The 25,867-nt window shown below is 39.3% G+C and overlaps 1 protein-coding gene across 1 annotated transcript in view; it reads left to right on the plus strand.

The window, feature by feature from the left end:
- The window catches only part of LOC134853910 (transmembrane protein 185-like), a 187,768-nt gene that overhangs the window by 156,176 nt on the left and 5,725 nt on the right, over nt 1–25,867 (plus strand). The window contains exons 2-7 of the mRNA XM_063869876.1: nt 8,980–9,183; nt 9,392–9,620; nt 13,184–13,267; nt 14,371–14,562; nt 15,922–16,201; nt 16,449–16,651. Coding sequence (XP_063725946.1) covers nt 8,990–9,183; nt 9,392–9,620; nt 13,184–13,267; nt 14,371–14,562; nt 15,922–16,201; nt 16,449–16,651 — 1,182 coding nt within the window. The 5' untranslated portion in view covers nt 8,980–8,989. The remainder of the gene's footprint in view (nt 1–8,979; nt 9,184–9,391; nt 9,621–13,183; nt 13,268–14,370; nt 14,563–15,921; nt 16,202–16,448; nt 16,652–25,867) is intronic.

A 25,867-nucleotide genomic window follows, 5' to 3' on the forward strand; every position in this document is an offset into this window, starting at 1 on the left:
AATTTGTTTGATGCCCGGGAGTTAGCTGGGGGCATGATGTTGAAGCTGATGCAGGACGTAAACACGATGTCACTGGACAAGTTCCAAGCTGACGTGCTAGCCACGAGGGCACAGTACGAACGATCGGATGCTATCTTGGGTGGAATGGGAGTGGGATGGACGCCATCCTTCCTGTCGACGTGCTATCCTAGGGCATCCCGGAACTTGATCGCGAGTTTTGTCAGAGACATCAGGAAGTTATCGATTGGCCTGGTGTTAGCCTTATACGTGACATTTGGTCACGAAAATTTCGTGAAGGGGCCGGCGAATCTCTTCACCCAAGCGATGGCAGATTTGAGATTGGATGGACTCCTGACCCTGATTGCCATGACCTACGGTCGACTGGGTGATTTGCTTGTGCTGTTACGTTACCCTGAACAACTACAGGGACCCAGTCGTGAGTTCAATGCACAGTTGGAAACCGCCTCGCTCAAGAAGATGAAAGACTGGAGGACTCTCCTGCTCCAATATCTCTTACAGCAGAACAGAAGCGTCACGGGAGAAGATAAGGTGGCGACGGATGCGAGTGAGTGCAAGCAATATTGTGGCATGCCCTTGCTGACAGATTTGGCAATCACGATGCGGATCGATCCGTTGGCTCTGATTCATGGACTGCGGGAATTCGTCACGGTGGTGTATGGACCGGTGATGTCTTTTGTGTTCCCGGACGTGCAAGTCGAGGCATACAGGAATTCGGTGTTATACGTCAACCTGGTCTCAGTCGTGGACTGTTCCGTGCTGAACTGGGTAGAGAAGAGGGAGTTGAGTGGGCTGGCCAGTGACGATAGGCTGTTCGGAAGAATAGCGGAGCCAGGTTGGATGTTGATGGATTTCAACAATCACTTCAAGTGCCGAATGGGCCGTGAGGAACTTTCTCACATCCAGTTCAACCCGAAGCTTTGGAACTTAAGACCAGTAGTGAAGGATACAGGAGCGGCTATGGGAGTGCCACTCTTACCAGAGGCCTATGCACACGCTAAAGAGAACCAGCAAGCGTGGCTTTCCGGGTCCAGGCCGCTGCCGGACCAATGCCCTCGATATCCACCGATAAGGAGGATGTTGTTGGGAGTCACATCTCCCATCATTGCCCCTCGCATCGGAGCAGCTCGTGACGCAGAGAAGAGAATGTTGAAGTGGAGTGAAGGGATGGAGCCGCGCTTCATCGGCTGGAATGTTGCAGCCGCGCACACGTTTGACTTCTCATTTCCTGATGCTTGGAGCAGGAAAAAGATCAAGGCATTACCTTCTAGGAGACCAGAGGTCTCGCCCGAAATGTGGAACGAAGTGTATTCTCCCACAGATGACTTATCAAGACTGAAGTGGTCAGGAGAAGTGAAAGTAGTGATGATGGAAGTGGCAAAGGAGAGCAGAGGAGGCTCATATATAACAATAGAGGACCTGGCACCACATGGCGAGGAGTCTGTAGAATTCCTGGTGAATGATGAGTTGTTTTATCACGCAGGTGACATGACCGTACCGGCTCGGCCGGACTCGGGCATAGACTCACAACAAGGACCTTCAGGACCCAGGCCGAAACCTGATGCAGGTGATGATGAATTAATGGATCAGGACGATGACGACGACATCGAGGGAAAGACGGGAAAACCGGGTGAGACGGATCTGTGAGCGTTAGAGAGAGACTTGCAAGAATACCGGTTTAGTGAAGACGACGATGGGGAAGTCGATGGGAGTCTATTGCTAATGACGCCATCGTCTTTCATGTCCCCTACAAAGGAGGCGTCGGCCGACTTATCCCCGATAGACCCAATAAGCCAGGCGAGAGAATGCCGAAGCAGGGATCCGCAGAAATTGCTCCATGAGTCACCAAGGAGGAGAAAAATCGAAGAATCAATGAGGGTATCCTTCCTGAGCACGCTGCCGGAAGAGGAATGGGAGAGATATCAAAGTGAGTTAGAAGGCAAGACAGGGACAACCTGGAGCCGAGTGAATTTCATGGAAAGATCATGCGACGTGATACGACGATATGGGACTCAGTCCATAATGAAGGTGGGATTGAACCAACCCATCATGCGTGAGGTCCTGGAGAAAATAGTGAACTCCATGGAGTCGGATGTTCTGACAGAGTCAGTAACAGAAGACAGTGCCGATGATCAGCAAGTCGCAAAGAAATTACCTGTCAGACGAGCCAGGAAGGGGCTGAAGCGACTAAAAGGGAAAACAGGAAGTCGAGCCATGAACCCGAGAGTGGTGAAGTCGAGAGCCAGCGCAGTGGTGACCTCTTTAACGAGCGCAGGTCGTTCAGGCGAGAGCGGGCAAGGAGATGGTGCAACACTGACAGGGGGAGAAAAAGAGAATCTGATACCCCCTATGCTCTTGGCAGGTCTGACCACGACTGCCGTAAGATCAAAGAAAACAGCACGAACCCTGGCAGACACTAAATTAGAGATGGAGATCATCAGTCAATGTGGATCTGGAGGACTTGAAGATTACAGGCCCTCGCGGACCAACATAGTCAAGCTGAAGCTGGAAGGACAACTCGACGTGGTCGAGTACAGTCGAGTCACTGTGCCGGAATCAGTCCACATGGGGGATCCAGCAGGAGCTTATGTGGAGATGTTGAAAGCGAGAAACTCAGCGAGAGGGCACCTGATGGCTTGGAGCGAGAAGCGAGCCATGCAGGAATATCTGAAAGAGCTCACGGAGAATTCAAACTTAAATCGACAAGAATACGGCACGGTAATGTCCTCTGAAGCGAACGAAATTGGATTGGAAAGGCTACTAGAAATCTCGTGGAGGGCGGCCCTCCAGAGATACTTCGACGAATCGATGCATGCACCTGCTACGGTGGCAGCATACCTGGCTCATCCTTGTATGAGAACTGATCTGCAAGTACGGTTGGCTTGGTGCCTGATGGGCATCAAGAAGGCGGAGTATGAAGCCAGTAATGATTAGAAATCACGGGAACAGGAGCTGGAGTTGATGGAACTCTGCGAGCGTTGATTTCAAAAGACGATTCTGCGATAGCATGGGCTAAGCGTAAGGATGCCCTTTGCTTTGTCAGGTTCGTGGTGGATCGTATCCCCACTCCTGTTTTGGGAGAATGTATAAAGATCATTCGGCAAAAGGGAGTTGATTGCGAAAGGAACTTCCTTAGGGCACTCCTGGAACTGTATCAGGATATGCCGTTGACTGTACCAAACAAGGAGTCGAATGACATGGAGAGCTATCGTAAGTTGGAAGAGGTGAGAAGATACTCCAACAAAGAATTGAAAGTGAGCCGGGAGTTGATTGAAGCAGTCAAAGGACAAAAAGAGTTTGCAACACTAGGGAAACTGAAGTCGTTCCAATATGTGTCTGGCATACCGGGGATGGCGTATAATCCCTTCGTGAATGAAGAAGCCAGGGAAGCGTACTTCGACTATGAGCAAGTCATAGTACTCAATTTTTGGGTTGAACGTATTAAAGAGACTGGGATGCTGATGGTGGAACAACCCAAGCTGGGAATTATCTTGGAAGAACGAGTGGTCGAACCCTCGGTTCCCGAGCTAAAGGGGCAAGTGAGTTTTGATTGTGGTTCTTGGGACGGTCCCTTGAAAACCAGTCTAGTGACGATGTGGGAACTCATGAAGCCTTCTTGGTGCCCACATTCTAACGCCGGTTTAATCTGGGACATGACGGCGGATATCACGTTAGACCTAGATGATAACGCGAGTTTGCATGATCTGGCCATGATACATCATCTGCTGGCCACGAGATTGACGAAGCGGAAGAGCAACCCATCCACGGAGCTGTCCGAGGAAGGTCCATCGAGTAATTGGTTGAAGCAAGGCACATGCTTGGCTCAACATAGTGGGATGGAAGGACATGTTTGTAACCTGGGACACTGCCTGGTTACGCTGAGCGAGAAGCATCGGCAACTGGCACGATTGTACGGAAGATTGAGCATGTCGGATAAGAGTGGCATGGAGTTGGTCGCGGACTGTCATGGGGTGACGGATGTAAACTTGATCACAGCCTTGGGATTTTGTAGCATGACAAGTTCGATTGAATCGCTTGAGCGCCTGGAGCGTGCCCATGAGCTAGTGACGTCCCTCAGTGTGGAAGTATTCCCTGGAGCATTGCAAACGGAGCAGAAGATCGGAGGCTGGAGAGAAGCTCTGGAGAACGAGATGAATCTGAAAGATAGTGAGGCCTATCATAAACCGACTGGTTCAAAATATCTGGTGGGTTCAAGCTCCGCACCATATTGCAGTAGTAGATATCCTACACACATGGTGGTGATGGTTGCAAGGACACAGCAGGTGTTGATTGACCAACTTTTCTCTGTGCCAAAGTGCGTAAGGTTGGCCAGAATGTCGGAGAGGTCACATGATTTATTGGCGAAGATCTTTCGGGCAGTCCCGAAGAGATCTGAAGGCGAGTTGCAAGACGTAGTGGGTGAAGAGTTTCTGAGATTAAACGAAGGCAATGTGAGTGAGTTCCAGAAACAGAAAGCGAGTGGAGCCTTACCCACTGAATTCCCCACCATAGAAGAGAAAGACGACTTACATAGAATTCTGATGGAGGTGGAACCGTTGCTGGGAGCCTCAGGATATCGGACCCGAAGGAACATAGTGAGAACCCATGGGGAGTATCCTTGCCACTGCTTGGCGCAGACGTTGTGGTACCCCAAACGCGGGAATCTGATGCTAGTAGGGGACGTGGAGGAGTTATACTCTACGGGGTTGCCCGATCAGAATCAACAGGTGTCAATCGTGGTGGTTAGTGCCATGCTGGCAGTGAGATGGCTGGAGGCTAACGCGGACACAAGTGAACAGGAGACGGCCGTGCCGACTCCTGAACAGCTGAGCAACGTGAAGATGAGTCATGAATTGGATCTTTTCAGAACCACCTGCAAGGTTCTGAGATTACCTAAAGCCATTGAAAGAATATGGTCAAGGCAAAGATTGATGCCTTGGTTCCGTGCAGTGATGACATCATGGATGTATGAACGCGCGAAGCGTCACATGTCGAGGAACACGGAAGCCTATCAATCTTTCCAGCTAGATATAGGACCAGGAGCCTATAAGAGAGCATTCCTGACGCACAGGAACGCGGTCACCACGGCGGTGAAGCGGGTAGCTCGGGCGCCTTGTGTAACTGAAGGTGAGAAGAAAGAGGTCTTAAGAGCTGACCTAGAACGAAATGTGAGCCTATGTCTTCACAACAGCTTTTGCAGGAACCGGGAGCAAAAGGTTAATGTTGACTTGCTACCTTGTTGCAAACCGAGGCTGTTGGAACAGGAGAGTTGGGGCACGGCCCGCAACTCCATGGACATGCTGGAGAAAGTATTGGAAGACAGCGAAGGTGAAGATCAAGATGGAGAAGTGATGGAATGAAGATGAACAAAGAAGAGAAGAGAAGGAGAGAAAACTTGATTGTCTTTGTGTGCTAAAACTTGAACCAATCAACCAAGTTTTGATTATTGAACTTGTTAAACTTTTTGTTTTGGTTTAGATTGTTCAAACCAAACTTTGAAAATTGTTACAATTGTTAAATTGTTGAAAAAGAAATTTTAGTTATGACTATTTATGTATGTATATATAGAACATAGGTGAGTATATTTACCTATTTAAAGACGATTGAAGTTTTTAACCTGTGTAAGACACAATTTCACTGTGTGGCGACATGGTAAGTTTGAGTAAACTCGCTCGAGAAGGGTGGGTAACTCAATAATTTTCCTAGCTACAGAGTTTCTTAGTTTTAATATTGAAAGGACCGCATAAATAATTGATTATACTTGGTGAGTGACGTTAAGTTAATTTTAACGGGTGCGTGGCCGTGCCACGTCCCACTTTTTAATCACAAAGAGCGAAAAGAAATTTTATGGCAAGACGACGTAAGTAGTCAGAAGAGAAATTTTATCTAGGACACTCCTCATGGTGCTAATTTTGTGAAAATGTTGAAAGGTAGTGAGATGTAGTACGATGCCATTTGTGAACACGTAGTGAGTTGAAGTGGGGTAGATAAATTTCATTTTCTTATGCGATTTGTAAGATTGATTACAGAAAACTGGATAACTACTTGACGATAACCCGGTGTTATGCGATCAATAGGGACATTGATGGGGACTGTCCGGGGAGTATGTGCCATTCTGCCAGATGGCACAGCGCAACCTTCCGACGAAGCACGAATCAGAGAGAAAAGGCCTTAACAGCAAAAAAGTGCTTGAAAGGAGGGTCGATTTCGATTTTCAAGTTGGTATTTCTCAGAAATACGAAAAACGGCCATTTTGAGCCAAAAAGTGACGAAAATCAGAGCAACGACAAATATTGTGAAAAACAGTCGTACAAGAGACGGAAAATACGAAGCCTCTTATCGTGGCAACAACGCACGATAAGACACTTGTCAGCGGATACTAGTGGAGAAGGAAGCCTCAGTGGGGAAGGAGTATTCCACGGAACCCTCCCGGGACGCAAATTAAGAGAGATAAGAGCGTTATCGCTGGAATATCACGGGAGCGGAGGCTTGGTCCCCCAGAGACTGTTTATGTGAAGGGACTGTATAAAACTAACTATATAGCTACCTGGATGTCGTGAAACTTTAATTTAACACCGGTGTAACTTGATATTTTAGAATATGAGTAGCTAGAAAGAAGAAAGGGTCAATCCATCTCCAATGGATTTAATATAGAACTGTCACACAAAAACATATTAAAATAGGTTGTTCGAGCCGTGTTTTTAATGACAATCACGTAGTCTGAGGATCCGAGACTCAGCTATGTGGTTGTGTTCGCATGTAAACGAAAGCTGATCAAAAGTCGTTTGACTGATGGCCTAAAAATGGTAACTTTTTACTTAGCACTAGACAGACCAGAAAATCAACTGGCAAGGTCGAGACGGTGAAAAACGAGTAGAATTAAGGTAACTGACGCCTGCCAGTCGTTAATAGGTACTTTTTCTACGCTCCGTCGCTGTGTAGTATTTGGGCGAATGTTACAAAGTCACTGGTTTAAATTGCTAGATTGATCGAAACGATCGGTCTTATAAAACAGTATGGGTATACTATTTAATTATTAAAAAGGTTTGATCCAAATGATCTGGTATCAAAGTCACTGTCTTTTTGTTTTATGGTTTTTGTTCCTTTTTCTTTACTTTTTTCTTGTTTTTGTTTCGCTTTTTGTCTTTTTGCTCGTGTTTTTGTCCCCCTAGTTACCCACCCCCCCCCCCTTACTCGGTTAGCTAGGCCTCGTTCGAGAGCGTACCAGGAAGTTTTCTCAAGTTTTCTTAAAAAGCTATCACGGAACAACCGGAAGGCTTACACGTTCCCGCTGAACCGTACCGCCGGTACTCTAGAATGGGCATGCAGCCCGGAGCTGTGTCAAGTGGGTTCGACTCCGTAGTCATGATGTCGTATAAACACCCAGGAGCGCCATAAAAACACTATGTAACAGTCGCCTACTTCAGTCACATATGAGGCTTAATAAAATAGGCCCTATAACCATTGACTCAAGATCTCTTGTGTTTTTCTACCTCAAAAACGGTCGGAGCCAATTCGGTTCGCTTGCGACATGAGACTAGAACCCGTTACAGCTTAAAGGCTACTACCAAAATATCCCTCCACTCTAGAAAATAAGAACGTCCCCATACTTAGGTCTCGAGATACACGAACGCCGTTAAAAAAAGGGTCGGAACAATCCGTTAAGTTACTTTTTATTGGACAGTGGAACTTTGATCCATTTCAGATGGATCAACCTAAAACTCGACTTATCTCAACATCAAAATCATAAAACACACTCAAGAAAACTAAATTTAGAACTCACATGTCGACGCACTCGAGTATAAGGAGTAATTAAATTGATGAGCAACTCGAGAATTAAATAAGATAACTTGATAAGTTCAATACTAATCAGTTTTAATAAAGAAAATAAGTTTAGACTCTAGAATTGAAGTTTTCGTCTGAACCATTGGGACACTCCAGCTGTCCACCTTTCCGTTGAAGGTTCACTCTGGTTCAGTTTGAATAATTGCACTCTTCTCTTGTGATTATCTCGCCTCCTATTTCAGGATAAGACGGCTTTACTCGTGTCTTATTTTGTATCTGGAAATTGCGAATAGCAATCTCGTGCTGTTTTCTTAAGTTTTTTCCCGCAATTGTAATTTCGGTCGTTCTGATTTTTCACTTTGTGTTTTCAGTTGTTGCGAGAAAACTGAGCATGACAGGCTCCATTCGAAATTTTAAAAAATAAAACTTCACTCCAAAATCACGTATTTTCGTGTCCCTCAAGGTCAAACTTCCAGATATGACCGACTGCCACAATCGCCGTGCCACGTCCCAGACCTTTTTTAACCAGCAAGAGCGAGAAGAAGTTTTACGATGGCAAGACGTAAGTAGTCAGAAAAGCTATGTGGTTAGTTTCGCATGTAAACGAAAGCTGATCAAAAGTCGTTCGACTGATGGCCTTTAAATGCTATCTTCTTACTTAGTACTAAATAGACCAAGAAAACAACTGGCTAGGTCTAGACGGTTGAAAACGACTAGAATTAAGGTAACTGACGTCAGCCAGTCGTCAATAGGTACTTTTTTCTACGCTCCTTTGCTTTAATGTATGGGCGAATGTTACATTGTTTTTATTTGCTGAAATGATTTTGGATTTCGAAATGGCGTTTTTTATGAAATAGAAACCCCTGATAGATGAGCCCAGTGCATCTTCACGGTTGCAATAAATATAGTTGTTTTCGGAAGCTCTTTTTAACGATCTTTTAAGCACCGTAGGTGTGAGTCGTGCTCTAGTTTTTGTTACAATGGGACGAGTTTTCTTAATTCTACACGAGCTTTTGAACGGTTTAGTTCTCGAACTCTTTCCAGAAGTTTGTTATAGGCACAGTTTCAAGCCAGTCCCTTCTGACAAGTACGGCCTTTTTTCAAACTGCCTGATGGCTTATTTTAAAAAAATCTGATTGATGTTTCGAATTTGTGGATGCCACTTAGTTTCGTTTCAGGTATATAAATGAGCTGCATGCTTAGCAAATTTGCGGTGTATACCTCCGTTCTTTTCTTCATGCTGCTACTTGCATTGAAGTTAGATGGATTAATAACACTGACATTTTGGTCAGTTTTTTCGCCCCTGTTTATCTGGAAAGTACTTGTATTATTTGGGGCAGTTGTAGGAACTGTCGTTTGGTGCATGAGTCCTCAACTACGGTAAGAATTTTTTGTCGAAGTGAAAGATATTTGTTCATTTTCCAAATGGACTTTTTGACTCTTTTCCAGTTTCCCCCTGTTGATTTTTATGAAATGCTTTTTTAAATGACTTCATATTATAAACTGCGCAGATTTAATTTTGCACAGCTTCAATTTTTTCAAGGGGGTAGAAAGTGAAAAAGAGCCGACTTTTTGTCGTTGTTTTTAGCGGAGGCGACAGTAGACTGGAATTTCAATCTATGTGGCTCAGTTTGGTGCTCTGCTTACAACTCACGTTGTTTGAGATTCTCTGTTGTGTGAAGCTGGATACAATTGACTCACACAGTGAAGACTCATTCCACCTTAGCTGGTTCACTGTTTTTGCACCTCTCATTTTCTCAACTCCATACTCCTGTTTTTACTTCTGGTGGCTCTACAAGCGCGATAGATCTTTCATAGTGTGTAATGTTCCCTCTTCTCAAAACTAATTCTAAAAATAGCAAACTAGCCTCGTTGAAGTAAACGAAGTGCGTTTTAAATGATCAGATACATTGTTAAAAACGCATGTTAATTTTCCCATAATTTATTCATTTCATTTACCCACTATTTGTAGTATCATACAATTCATCTACTAAATCATCTTAAATTCAATCTTTATATGATACAGTCACTTTCCAGCTATCGCGAAAAATTTATTTTGGTCCTTACCATAACCTAAGGAAACCAGCACACTGGCTGGGTCTACTACAGAAAGTCGAACTCCATCAGCTATGGCGAGGCTTAAACGAGCTCAAAGAAATTGGCTGCGAGTTCTGAACCGGAAAGTTTCTAAAGTCAGCCAGCTTTGTGCTTGCCTCAATCGCAGTAAAGACGATCGAAATATAAAATGATGATGATGATGATTTAAACGATGAAACAACCGAGCTTGAGCATTGCTTGGCTCAATCCTCATTTGACGACCACGAGCTGCTTTACGCTATTACCGATGATGCTAAATACGATCAAGTATTTGATCAGTGTCAGGAAACACAGAAGGCTACTCTACGAGCCGCAAAAATAATGATAGCCACTTCAAGTCAGCCTGTCAAATCTTATGCATCTACGCAGATCGGACCTTCAAGGGTTGCACCAAGATTGCCGCAGTTCAATCTGCCTAGCTTTCGTGGCAATTTCACTGCCTTGCTAAGCTTTATTGATCAATTTGGACCAACTATCAATGACAATGAGAAGCTCTCGCCGGTTCAAAAATTGTTATCTCAAGTGTTGTTTGACGAGCCATGCTTCTAAACTAAACATGAACTTTGAGACGGCAGAAAGCAACTACGAGGTAGCGCTTCACATGCTAGAGCAGAGGTTCAAAAATGATTGAGTTATCCATCTGAAGCTCTCATCATAGATTTTTGGATTTTGTGCAGTTCGCACAGAAAATGTATCTCAGCTTCGTCAGCTACACTCAGTCTTCAATGATACTTCGCAATCGACCAATGCGCTCAGTAGATCAGAAGAAAACAATTTAGGGCATTTTATTTCTGAATTGCAGAAGGCACTGGAAACTGCAAACGCGGGGATTGATACTCCTGACTTTGATCGACTCCTGGTATTCTTGGACATTAAAATCAGGTTTACTAAAAAAATCCAAGTGATAAATTCAAAAAGAAACCTCTCAATCAGGGCCAGAAAGTGCTTCGATTATGCCAGAACATTTTTCTGGACGAAAAAGATCGAGAGTTCCCACAAAGTACTCGGAAACGCGCTAAAAAGAGAAGAAAAACAAATAGAATTCCATCCAAATTGATTGCGAGTAGCTCATTAGCCTTGCACCTATGATCACTCGCCGGATGAGAGCAAACAACTTGACTTGAATTTTTAGATGCCTGTGGTCTAGTGACTCTTGTAGATAAAACCAAAGATTCTATTGCAAAAATTATGGAATGAAGATTTGGAATGGTTTGACGATATTAGGGCACATATAGCGAATCAATTCCAGCGTTGGATGGATAGCGTAGGTGTTTTTATCTCACCTGGCTGTACCTCTTGAGATGTCTCTTGAACTGAACCAAAACTTTGCAATTGGTGGTAGATGTCAGCGCTTGAGTGATTCAACAAAAGCTTTTGCTTGGATCAGATCAACTCCGAACAGGTATTCTACTTCTGTGGCCAACCAAATTGCCAATTTTCAACAGATGCTACCAGCCGACAATTGGTAATAGGTTTTGACTCAGCAAAACCCAGACGTTCATACAAATTGACCAGTAGCAGCAGAAGAACTGAAGAACCTGCAACTTTGGTGGTCAGAACTCTCTTGGTTGCAGAGAAAACAAGTTTTAGGTGTTTTATCTCACCTGGCTGTACCTCTTGAGATGTCTTTTGAACTGAACCAAAACTTTGCAATTGGTGGTAGATGTCAGCGCTTGTGTGATTCAACAATAGCTTTTGCTTGGATCAGATCAACTCCGAACAGGTATTCTACTTCTGTGGCCAACCAAATTTCCAATTTTCAACAGATGCTACCAGCCGACAATTGGTAATAGGTTTTGACCCATCAAAACCCAGACGTTCATACAAATTGACCAGTAGCAGCAGAAGAACTGAAGAACCTGCAACTTTGGTGGTCAGAACTCTCTTGGTTGCAGAGAAAACAAGTTTGTAATCCTGTGCAAACTAGAATTCTCGTAGCAGTTGAAGAGAAGAACGAACTCAAACGATCATTCGACGGCACCATCCTAGTCACACAGGAAGCTCATGAGGAAAAACTATGCTAGCAGCAAAAGTAACCAGGACTAAACATCGGATAGACAAAAAAGGACACGGAAAACTGTTCGAGTTCGAGCGATCGCTACAGAAGAACACCGACGATCGCAGTCAGCTTCGAAATTTAGGACTGAACCTTCTTGTACGAGGCGTTCAAGAGCATCACTTAGACAAGAATTGAAAGCAATCAAAAACGAACAATACAATAGCCAGACATCAAGCCGCCTTCAACTATATCCATTCTTAAGTGATGACGGATTGCCAAAAGTTGGTGGACGACTCGCAAAAGCTAATTGTCTGAACGAAAAAGCAAAAGAGTGCTTTGTCAGCTAGAAGCTATACTGACTCACGACCGATCACAGCGATTTCAAATGATGCTGGAGAAACTGTGCGGCTTACTCCATCAATGCTGCTAAATGGTTTCAAGTCAAGTTTGCTGCCCATTCTAGCTGATCCTACCATAGATGAGGTTAATGAAAATGAAAACTGCCCCCAGGAAACGATTGAACTACTTGCACAAATTGATTGCAGAATTGTTGAAATAATGGACATTTGAGTATCGAGCCGCTATGCAGCAATGCAATTAGAACCTTGTAGAAAAGCAGAATTTGAAAAAAAAAGAAATCTAGTATACATAGCCGATGATGATAACCCCCTTTTATCCTGGTCTCTTGGAATCGTGGAAATTGTATACGCTGGAAACGATAGTCTAGTGTGATTAGTGAAAATTAAAACTCGAAATGGGAAGCTTAGTACACGGTGGATTTTAAGATGGCGGAAATTGGGGATGGAAGATAAAACAATGAACTTGAAAAACATACAGATCAAAAGCAAACTTGAAAAACAATGGTCAGATAACTATATCTTTTTGATTTTGCTTCTTTCTGACCGCAGTATCAGTGGCTGCATCCATCAAATCCAGAAGCGTGAGGATCACACGACATTTCCAGTTCGTCTTCCGAACCGTCACCTTTCCCTAATCAACCCTAACAATTTCACCACACCCGTCTTTTTTTGCATCCAAATTTCATTTCCATCTGAAATGTGAAAAAATTAAGCACAGATTAACGGGGCGGCAAGGCACGTTTCAAATAATAAGATTTTTTTTCGCGTGTAGGTTCATTTAAAAACGCATCTAACGTTTCCTATAAATTATTCATTTCATTTACGCGCAATTTGTAATGACTAAATCATCATTAGTTTCAATTGAGTATAATACAGTCGCTGTCCAGCTATTGCGAACTATTCAAACCAGCTTTTACTGTTTTAGCTGGAGCTTCTTCACGCCAGCAACCTCCTGTTCTTTCTATTTGTCACGATTAAGTTGGATGGTATGGTCAACTGGTCATGGGCAGTAAGTAACAAGGATAGCCTGTTGTTGTGCTGGTAGCACAGTTTGTTCCGGCCATATTCATAAAAAGTGAAAAGAAAGTGATAGATGGAAAAAATTTAAAAAAAACTTTTGAATTTTTTGCACAATAATTTTTAGACTCTATTATGGGTCGCCATGTTTTTTTTCTTTTTTAGGAAAAGTCTTAAAATTTGTTCATGCTCAAGTTTACTTTTTGGCTGTTAGGTTTTTTTATGATCAGTTCATTTGTTAAAAGAAAGCTAATGCACGAAAAGCGTTATTGACTTCTAATTTCGAAGCCGGAATTAAGGTATCATATTTCCCAGCAAAATCAAAGTTTTACCTATAGATCTACTTCTCTCAAATTGGGTTAATTTTATCAAAAAAGTGTCGGTCATAAATTGTTCCAGAAATTCAAAGAGCTTGAAGGGCATCTATTTTTTTTTACAAATTTCTGCTGGCTATTTTTTTGCCAAGAAATCGCTAAATGTAACATCCAAAACTAGTTTTTTTTTCTCTAGTGAAATTAATTTTTACAGTGAAATCAAAAAAAGTAAATTTCCTGATAACGATCGTTACTTGGTCGAAATTAGACTGTCTCAAAATTTTCAAACCAGTTGTTCTCGATACTAGGACAGGTTTTTGAAAATTTCCTAATGTAGTTCAAATTACGACTAAAATGGCTTTAATTGATATATCACTCGACCCATTCCGATGATTATTTGTGGCACCTGATTTTGCGTGGAAAAACTAAAACACACCCGAATACACAGTTTCTCCCCATTTTCAATGGTCGGAAAAATATGTTGTCTGATTCATTAAGAAACGTGCGCGTGTTTTTTTTTCGTAATTACATGATACTTAGTTGAAGGTGACGAGGCCTATCTCTTAGTGTTTTTGTTAGAATGCAATGATGCTGCATAAGTATTTATGTTAAAATTTGGCGGGAATTTCAAAGGAGTTGTTACAAAAAAATTGGGTTCGCTCGACAGTTTTCACATGATCACAAAAATATCCACGGACAAGAAGAATTTTCTGTGAAGTTATCTCTAATATTTCTCCACATCAACTGAAACAGTGATTTTAAAAAAACGATTTCTGTTTAGCTGGTGTTTGTTCCCGTATGGCTGCTGGCCTGTGTATTCTGCTTCGTGGTAATTTACTGCACCTTTTGGAGTATTTTGATGCTACGCCAGATGTCTAATAACAGACATGTGATGTCATCGGTACAGAGGAGCTACTACATCCGCATTATTACCACCGGACTTGTCCTTTTATGCCCACTTATCACTTTCCTTGTGAGTCATTTGGTTTCTTACTGGTGTTTTATTTTTTACCGAAAAATTTAGTAGTAAGTTAGTTATCGTTGGTTCGACGCTTTAAGTGTTATCCCCGCGCAAAGCTACCAAAAATAAAGGTCAGACGGGGTTGTTGTTGCAGCCTCGTTGACTCTTTATTTCGGTTTATAGTGTTTCCGTCTCGTACCTTGTTAAGTGGTGTTGGCGCCCTTTCGCAGGATAGGTAGGGCCTGCTACTATCGTGGTATACTTGAATAGTGGTCAGACGGAGTATGTGCGTGCGTGCTTGCGTGTGTGTGAGCGGTCACAGATTGGGGGCTTGGTAGCCGTAGCACGTATTAAGTCGGCAACTAGATCGTGTTCTGTTTGAATTATCGTCTCCGGTGGTTGGCAACCAAATACCTCATTTCTTTCTTTATCCCAATTGGGGCATTCGGTGAGCCCATGTTTTGTGTCTTGTTTCGTTCTAACAGTGTGGACATGAGCCTTCCTCACTTTTCTCTTGTTTATGTAGTGTGTCCCGCAGAAAAGGAATTCTGTTTAGCCTCATGCGATCGATGTTTATCTGGAACCTTGCTTAACTAGCTCAGATATCTCCTTTCTCCCTTCTGTCGGCTACCATTTTCCTTATGTTCCCTTATACACTCTATCTTGGAGTCTCTTCAATGCTGTTGATCTCCAATATGACCTCCATTTCAGCCTGTCCGTTGATTCTTTTCCCATAGTGTTTAGTGGATGTGTGTCTTTGAAGATGTAACATTTTGCTAGGAGTTTTGCCGCCTTATCTACCCTCTTCGAATAGTGTATTTAGTTCAGCTTCGTTACTGGTTTGTATTGACGGGGAGCCTGCTGGGTCCCCGACGATGCATCTGGCTGCTGCGTTATTGCACATCTCAACTTTCTCTCGGTTTGTGAACGATAAAAAAACATTCCCCGTGTTTCGAAGGCGTAAGCACCATCGGGCCTGGTGTAGCTTTTGTACAGTTGTCGTAAATCTTTGGCTTTCAGTCCTTAGTTTTTCCCGCTGAGAGAGCGCACTGTTTGATGTAGTACTGGCTGATGTGTTAAATCCAAGTTGGCTGTCGACTCCATGTATCAATGTCGATTTTTTGTATGTAATCTCTTCCCCACCTAGTTTTACCTAGTACATTTACAGTCGGTTTCTTTTGGGTCAACGGTTACAAGTAGTTCGCCTTAACCCAAACTTCTATTGAGCTTAATGCAGGCCGGATCAGGTTTGGCGCTTTTTAACAAAATTGAAATTTATTAGCACAGTAAAAACTCAAAAACCAAAGTCAAAAATCAGAACTGCAATATAACAATTTTAATTATTCGTCAAATTGATTTTTTGAATATTAGGTTCTGCTAGTTCATAAACTGGAAAGTGTTTGGAATCTCATGGAGTATCAGGAGCGCCAGGTTATCATAGACAGCCAGCTGACTCCTGATTCTGAGATGGGATCACAGTTTGAGCAGAGCATGGGTCCTTTGAATCCAGACAAGCCAGTTGTGCCTGTCATTTGGACCAGAGAAGTCGGGGACATGGATTCTCTGCCATGGGTTGTTACTATGTCGCCGCTTTACATCACGCTTTTGGGTCTGATCGCATCAACAATTGGGACAAAAGGCGGCAATAGATGTAAGTTTTATGTTGTCGGATTGCATATTTCAGTTTTTTTTTGCTGTGATGTGTTCTTAAACAAGTTACTCTATGTGCATTTTTAGTTATCTATCGACATCTAAGTAAATCTCTTCTGGATATCAGTTTCAATTTCTTTGATTAAACGCCAAAATGCCCTCTTAGGACCCTTTTTCTAACCGGATGGCGTATTGACAGATATGTTTTCTACAATAAAGTTCTTTTGAATCTAGTTTTGCGTTTACAGGGTTCTTTGGACTGCATACAGACTTCTTTTCCCTCCTGGTGAATTTATGCCCCTGTCTGAAAGAGTATGCAAACATATCTTTCAAGCAAACGAACGAACAACCGGATAACGACTCACGTGGACCAATCAGCGATGATAACCAAAACGCGACAGCAGGCAGACAGGCGGAAAGTAGCTCCAGAAGCACTTCAAGTAGATCGCATGTCAGTGCTCCTACTTAGCTTCTGCAATATGTAGCTCATACTTACGTTGTCTAAACAACCTTATTCTCACCCTTGCGGTTAAGCAAGGGTGTTGCATGCAGGTACTAGACTTTCCCCTTTAATAACTTGATTTGTAGAAAGGTCAATTTCTTGACAAATTTTGTTTAACTACTATCATTGTCCATTTAGGTAGAGATATGTGGAGTTCGTTTCATGCAGTAATTATTTTTCAAAATAAATTTCCTGAAAAATGGATTAAATTTTTTCCATATTTGGTGTTTTACTAGTTTCTGTCTGATCATTTTCCGTTTTAAAAAGGCCATTTATTTTGTCTCGTACGGTTTTTATTAGCTCAAGTTCAAACAATTTGTGCTATAAATTAAAGTTCTGTTATTTGCGAATATGCGTAGTCTGATTTTGAATTTTTATTTTTTTTTCGAATGAACGGTTTCTGCTCATGGTTTGTCTCAAGTTTGGCTGCCTTAGTTGCGCTCGGTAAATAGTTCTCAATGCTTTTTAAAGCTTTTTTTCAGCTAAATTTTTCAGAAAAATTTCGACTTCGTCTCTTTTTTGTTCAATTGATTTTTTAATTGATTCAGGAGCAGAATCAAACATAATAAACATTCCCACATGGAATGAGATAAAAACATTACACCCAAAACTAACGCCTCTTGAAACCTCCAGTAAACTAGCAACAGCACAAGGATCAACATTGGTAAACTATGGAAAAATTCAATTTTTTCTTCTCCCCACAAGAACAATAGAGCAGAATAAAATTTTAAATAAACCATTTAAACAAATATTTCATATCACTGATATTAAACACAATATCATTGGAATACCATTTATCTCTAAATATATACCAACAATCAACATCTTGAATAGTAAAATACTAATAAAAGATAAATACACAAAAACAAAAGACACATCCCTAACTTTTTTTCAAAGATTAAATAAACAACCACCATTCTTTTCAAAATTTTATCAAATATATAATCAACAAAGAAAACACCTGAAACCACTATCAGGAAACATATATAATTTTTCAATAAAACAAGTTCACCAATATGATAAAAAACAAAATAAACAACAACTCTATATGTCAGATTTTGAATTCAAACCTATCCCTAAGTTTTTCAAAATCACAATCTCATCCATAAAATATTTGAAAAACTCGAATTCAGATATTATTTCCCTACATGTATACAACAATACACCCTATCAAGTAACATTACCTTTAGGACTTTTAGGCTATTGCGAAACCAACGCTACGATATCACCAGTACACGAAAAAGCATACCGCGTAAATAATATACTCCAATTATTAGATATTTGTCAATCCACAATTCTTAATGAAGAATTATCCATAAATAATATAAGAAGTAATGAAAAAAGAAATACAGATTATTTCACAAAAGCCCCATATTTCAAACCTACATTCAACATAAACAACTATACAGAGAATCAACAGAAATTTTTAACAATGTTTAACTTCCAACATTCACAAATAACACAAGACGAATTTGATAAATTAGCCAAACAGCTAATAAAATATTCATCAGTCTATGCAACATCCAAATTTGATGTTGGCAAAATCAGCTCATCACTACATCTCCCATTAAAACCTGACGCAGTTTTCAAAAAACAAAGAGCAAGTAAAGTACCAATTCACTTACACGATAAAGTAAACAGATTACTCGATATTTTAGAACAATACAAAATTATCTCACCGGTAAACAAAGAAGAACAACCAAAAGGTAACACATTTATCAACCCTGTTATCATCCTAGCAAAAGGAGAATCATTAAAAATAGTTCTAGACGCTAGATACCTTAATTCACTAATAGACGAATCAAAATGCAATTGGCCTATTGAACCAATACAAGTTATTTACAACAAATACAACAAAAATAAACGGAAAATACTTTACAACCGCAGATATGAATAGTGCATATAATCAAATGCCACTAGATGAACAATCGCGACGCTTAACACAATTTGTTATTGGAAATCAGCAATATGAATTCAACCGCCTATTCTATGGAATATCCATTGGACCAGCAGCATTTTCAGCTTTTATGAGCAAAATTTTTAGACCACTAATACTCAAGAAAAACGCAATCACCTATTTAGACGATGTTTTTATGCAATCACAGACAAAAGAAGAAATGTTCAATGTTTTAGAACACTATCACAAAATTTCCGAACGAAAATCTGAAGGCCGCCCCCGATAAATCACACTTCTTTTTAACAAGAGTTAAATTCTTAGGACATAATATAGAAAGAAAAACAATCACTCCTTTAAAATCACGCATTGATGCTATTCAGAAGCTCCAACCACCAACAAACAAAAAGAAAATCCAAGAATTCCTTGGAATGTTAAACTTTTTAAGCAAATATGTCTATAAAATGCAATTATACCTAAGACCATTCTATAATATACTTAGACAACAAAATAATTTTGAATGGAACACAGAACATCAAGCACGATTTGAAGAAATTAAAAAACTCTTAACTGAACAAATTTCGAATACAATTCCAGATCCAAATCAACCATTCTATGCAATGTGCGATGCTTCGAATTTTGGCATCGGCGCAGCATTATTACAATCACACAATGGTACAAACAAAATGAACCTTATATCAGCAAATTCTCGACTATTCACTCAAGCAGAACTACGACTCTCAACTCTAATGAGAGAATGTACAGCCATAATATATACACTAACAGAATATGAATTTCTGATACTTGGATCAAAACATCCAACAGTTCTATTTACAGATCACAAACCAATCATCTTTCTCTTTACACAAAAATCCAATCCAAATCACCGAGTTTATAGATTTCAATTAATTCTAATGAAATTCCCAAACTTACATATAGTTTGGACAGCAGGAAAGAATCTTGCATTACCAGACACTTTAAGTCGAAATACACCACCTGAATTACTTACACGTAAAACTACAGTTGAAATACCCAAAAATATAAAATTCTACCTTGCAGAAAACGAAACATCACCCCGACTAGAATGCAAATATGCAGTAAAAACTGACGTTGAACAATCACAGATAAACAATCTACAACACTTCCCACTTTATTTAGATTGCCAAAATAACCACTACGAAGTTGATCTACTTGGAACATCAACTTTTAAACCAATTCCATATTCACAATGGATAAAAAATAATACCCAACAAAAAAGAGTAAAACAACACCCGCATAAAAAAGACCTTTTTCCATTAATTGAAAAAGAAAATCTAACTGATAAAATAAATTTATCAGGACCACAAACAAACGATTCAAAATACACGATAAATCAAGTTTTTGACCTCCATGACCCACTTGATACAATTCCTTTATCTAAATTAGAAATTGAAAACATTTTTCTCCCCCCAACAGATAAAATTACAATTAATATTTTGAAACAATATCAAAATCTTGACCCAGTAATTAGACAACTAAAATCATGGCACAAATATAAAACTAAACCCGTCAAGGCAGATACAACTATTTTAGGAAATAAAACACTCCTCCGATATTTTCGAAAATTTAATAATACAACAATTAACGAAAACACAGACCTTCTAGAATGCCAATTAAATGAATCTACAGTTCCCTGTCTCCCTCTAAGTATGATTCTTATAGCTTTTAATATTTCACATACACAAAACATTAAAGGACATTCTGGATCAGAGAAAACATATTCAAATTTCATACAAAACTTTTATTTTCCAAATGCACCAATTTGGATAAAAGTACTATGCAATGATTGTATAGTATGTCAGCTAAATAAACCTTATCCAAATCAAAAACAAATAGCACAAAAACAAGATTTTAAAGGACAAAGTTTGTACTTTAACCACCGTATTTCATTTGATACAAAAGGACCAATTTCACCCTCATCCGAAGGAAACTCCTACATTATGGTAATTGTTGACGCGTTTACACATTATGTAGCACTTAACCCAGTACCACATTTTAACGCTTATTACGCTTACACAACACTTTATGAACACTGGATAGCCAAATTCGGACTACCAGAAATTTTAGTTACAGACAACGGTACAGAATTCATAAATAATGAAATCATCTTACTATGTCATTTATATAACATCAAACACAAACCACGTACATCTCACGCACCTTGGACAAACGGCTTAGTCGAAGGTATGAACCGTTCACTACAAGAATATCTTAGATGTATCATCAATGGAAATGATACAAGATACACCGAATGGTCAGCAGATGTAAAACTATTTCCCTTAGCATATAATTCACAAATCACGACAACTCTAGGAATGTCACCATATGAAATGGTTTTTAATCAAAAGCCACGCAAACCAATTATGTTTACAGCAAACTCTCATAAAAATGCACAAAGTTATTGCCAACCGAATAAAGACTCAATTTGTTATAACCTACCTTTACACACACACGATGAAAATCATTTTCATCACCCACAAATTCTTAAATTAGCCTCCGGTACACATACCGAATGGATTTTGAACAGAGATAAAAAACACAATGAAATTTACCAAAAAGTAACAAAAAAGTTGTTACAAAGGCAAAACATTAATGAACAAATAAATTCACGCTTTACACCAGCCTCCGATTTAAAAATTGGAACATTTGTTTTAATACCCAATTTTAACACTCAAAAAGGAATCTCTAAAAAATTACAACCCCTTCGTAAAAGACCATACCAAATAATTGCCAAACCCACTGATGTCACATATAAAATCACCGACTCAGACCAAAAAGAAAGTGTTCAACATCGAAACAACCTATTACCTTATTACCCAAAAGAATACGCACTACGCGAACTAACTCAATTATATTCTTTCACAGGTTTAAAAACTATTCAAAATAACCCACATACGGAGAATAAAACAAAGGAACAACATGACATTCATCTCGAAAACCAAAATAAAAAATCAACTATAACGAAAAACAATACAAAAAAGCTAGATCAAAATATACCTCAAAAAGAAAGAAAAAATAGAAAATTGACAGAAAAAATAATACCCCAAGAACAAATCGACAAATCAGAACATAGAGAGTCATCACGACTTAGAAATCAACCACGTAAAAACTATAAAACATTCATTCCACAATCTAAAATAATAAAGAAAGTCGAATTTCAAAAACAACTTTAATTTTATATTTAATCATTTTTGCACCTCTGAAATATTTTGAACTTTCATTTTTCAAAATAACATGCTGACAAACACGCAGCGATTCCAGTTCATAATTAGCCAATAGGATTCATCCAATCCGTCACTTTCTCTAACTCTAACACAGATCAACTAGACGAACGATATAAACCTCCAGGCATATCTATAACTGTAACTTTGCGACCTCCAGGTCAAAAATAAGCAAACCACCCCAACTTGACAACTAAAATAAATATCACCATAATATCATAACCCTCCCTTATCTAATAACCCAAAGATCAACAATATTTCTCCAACTTAGACCTCAAATACCCCCCAAAACAAATCTGTTAACTTAGCCTAAAGTAAAAGAACGACCATTTTAATTAGCCTAAAGTATAAAAATCTCAAAAATACCCCAGATCATTTGACAAATAAAAATAAAGAAAAAGAAGACCTCCCGATCACCATAAAATTTGCCCCCAACAATTTTTCACAAAACTCAACCCACTTGTCAAAAAACCAATAAATAATTCGACCACACTTGAAAATTGCCTCAAACAACAAAAAATATTCGATCGAGAAGCCATTTCTTAAATGCTCTTCTCTCGACCAGTCAACATAATTCTTAACATTCTCATAAACTTTTTAACGATATTTAAACTTTTAATCATATTTCTTTTTGATACCTTTGAATCTTTTGTAATAATCTTAATCATTTTTTGCAATATTTTTTTAATTTTCTATTCCATATTTGAACTATACCTCCAGCTTTCAAAAGCTATTGACTATATCCACAGGTACGATTCACAAAACTTATCTAAATGATACGAACCATTTTTAGTAGAACAGATATTTTCTTACTATTTGTAATTTTTATAACATTTCTATCATCCCTCATCTTGACAATATGCAAATGTATAAAGAAAGCAATCATCACATTCGCCCTAGCAACAATCCTCCTAATTCTTTTTCTAGAAGAATACTATAATAAACATAAATTTTTTCACTAAAAGAATATTTCAAAACCTATCAAAAATTGCTAACCAACAGTCACACAGTCAGTCTTCACCGACATCATCCCAAGATAACCCAACAACACCTTCAACTATCCAAAACCCCCAAACATCTACACGAATTTCCTTTCAAGATAACCCATATACCTTTGAAGAACGACACGCTCGCTTATCAGAACCACTAGAACCAGTTCAACGACAAGCACCTCTAAGCGAACCAATATATAATTTATACCCAACATTACCACAAGAATTAAGTAGAATACGAAATCCTAGTCAAAACCAAAATACAGTCGAAATAAATAGACAAATTATACATCCTCGACGAAACAGGAATTTTCAAACTCCCCGAGTTCATTTTGATATACCCCAGTCACCATCACAAAGTACTCCAGAAAACCCCATCGGTATATTAGCAGAAACCCCTACGCTTCTTTCACAACGTAGCACCTCAAGCCTACCCTCAGATTACTTAGGTTCAACACCAACATCTGAACAAATACGTGAAAATCCCTTTAACCCTGCAAACCAAACATCACGACTACCATATTGGACAACACATTCATTCACACAAGGTGAACCCAATTTAATCAATGATCCAATAGATATTTCTACGGATACAACAACATCCTCATCACTACCAGAAACATTATCACTACCATCAACACCATCAATCAGTCAGATTTCACCAACGTCTTTTAACTTCAATTTCCCAATTAACCTCGACGCTAGATACCGAGAACAATCATCAACAAATATTCCTTTAAGACTAGACTGGAATACATTCACAGCACCTCCACCATTATTTGGACAACACCCAGAAAGTAACCGACTCCACAACTGGGCACTAAATAGACTACAATATAGACAAGACATCCACGAAGACATTCGTGATCATAACATCCAAATACTCCAACAAAATAGTCTACAATTAAAATTTGAAATCACGGTTAAATTAAACAACATTACTCAACATCCCTATCCATTAAACCCACCAAATATAACAGCTCAATCCCTACCACCACCATTTATAACAACTGAAGTAATATACAAATACGACAGATATACCAAAAAGACAATTGGTTACATCACATTTTATAACCCATACTCAGGATTGTCATACACATGTATATTCTAAAAATTTTAATTTTTCTCCAACTCTTTTTTCTAGTAACCTCCAATCAAAACATAAATCCTTCCCCCCGCACAGGACCCCAAGATTTATTAGTAACACATTACGATTGTGAAGAAAACGAACAAAAAACACTACACAAATATGCAATAAATCAAGTATCACAATGCGAAACAGAACCACAAGCCATAGAAACAACAAATGTAATAGCGACACTTTATTCAAAAGCCCGAGCAACAACAGTTATAGGATATAAATTCACAGCAACATTTTCTGAGAAGAAAGTACATTGTTCACAAGTCTCTAATGGAAATAAAAACCGACTTGACCACGAATCATTCTACCGGAGTAATATCGAACGACTTTTGCATCTCAATCCCGAAGATTGTAAAAACGAGTTACTCAGACTAAATATCACAAGAAATAAAAACACAGATAAAAAATTAGTATATTTCCAAGTTTTTTCAGATTCTGTACATCAAGCAGAACTTGAAAGATATCAAGGACATATAAAATTAGATGAAAAATACCCATACAACGGCGCACACGGAAGATTAACTTATGACATACACGATAAACACTGGATACCACATATTGGTATAAATAACCCATCAAACTGCAAAGCAGACACAAAAAATAAAGGATACCAAGAAATAATGTTTTTCGATTGGAAAATACAACTCGAAAAAATACAACTCACACGCGATTTATCTGACAACACCATGATCTATCAAGGAATTAGATTACCTTGTAAAAACGATCAAGGCTATTGTGACCCTACAACACGAACACAAGCAACAATTGTTTGGTTCCCCGAAGACACATGTACAACATTTCAAGTAGCAAAAATACACGCTCGTATGATAAAATTTCACGAAAAATATTTTATACAGTCAATTCCATATGAACAAGTAAATCCATCACGAAAACAAAGTTCTAATTTTAGGAACATACACAATATAGAAAATAAATTGACACGTTTTCAAATATATCAAGAAACAGAACTTGCATGTTAATACAGAAACCCACTTCACAAAACACAATACTCCGAAATATTAGTTGAATACGAAAAAGGATTCGACATGACCACTGGAAAAATAAAAATCGACCCATACGCCACAAGTCATCCTATAAACGAAGGAACATCATATATACCAGTTAATTTTCAAAAAAGTAAAGGTCAACCTGGTGGACATCTAAAACCCCATGACACTAGAAGCACACGTTTACAAGAACTATCACTAATGAATAGTACATATTTCGGTAATATCCGCTATGATATTCACCTAGATATGAAATTAGACTACACAATTAGCCGCATTTTTCAAGAAATGTCACTCGCTGAATTAGAAACACTTCACCAACTATGCGAATTAGAAAGGACACAAATCCTACAATCACTTGCACTAGCAGTATTAAAAATACCCTACGCAGGATATTTACTATCAGGAAATAGATCAAATTTTTTAGACTACGAAGGAAACATTTTATGGTTTTATACCTGTACCAAAAAAAGTATCACCACTATATGTTTTTGAAGATAAACGATGCTATAAAAGAATCCCTATCTTTTATAAGAATAAAGTACCTTTCGCTGACACACTTTCAAGACGAACCTATTTCTGGGATACCGCAGTCCCATGTGGATCAGAAAATAGCCACAATGTAGTTCAACTGAACCCTGATGAAGATAAATATTACCTTCTTACCCCATATCCCACACTAATGCAATCACTCAAAAAATTTTCACCTGAAAGCATTAGAGCTATTGCTCGAAACCCAAATATTGACCTACAATCAATTGGAATATATTCAAAATCCGATATCCAACATCACATTAGAACACAACAATTCCAAGAATTATTAACACAAATGGACACTATACAAAGACAATCAATTGACCAAAACTTACGC

This window comes from Symsagittifera roscoffensis, chromosome 9, assembly GCF_963678635.1.
Source record: "Symsagittifera roscoffensis chromosome 9, txSymRosc1.1, whole genome shotgun sequence".
In the NCBI taxonomy this organism is placed as follows: domain Eukaryota; kingdom Metazoa; phylum Xenacoelomorpha; order Acoela; family Convolutidae; genus Symsagittifera; species Symsagittifera roscoffensis.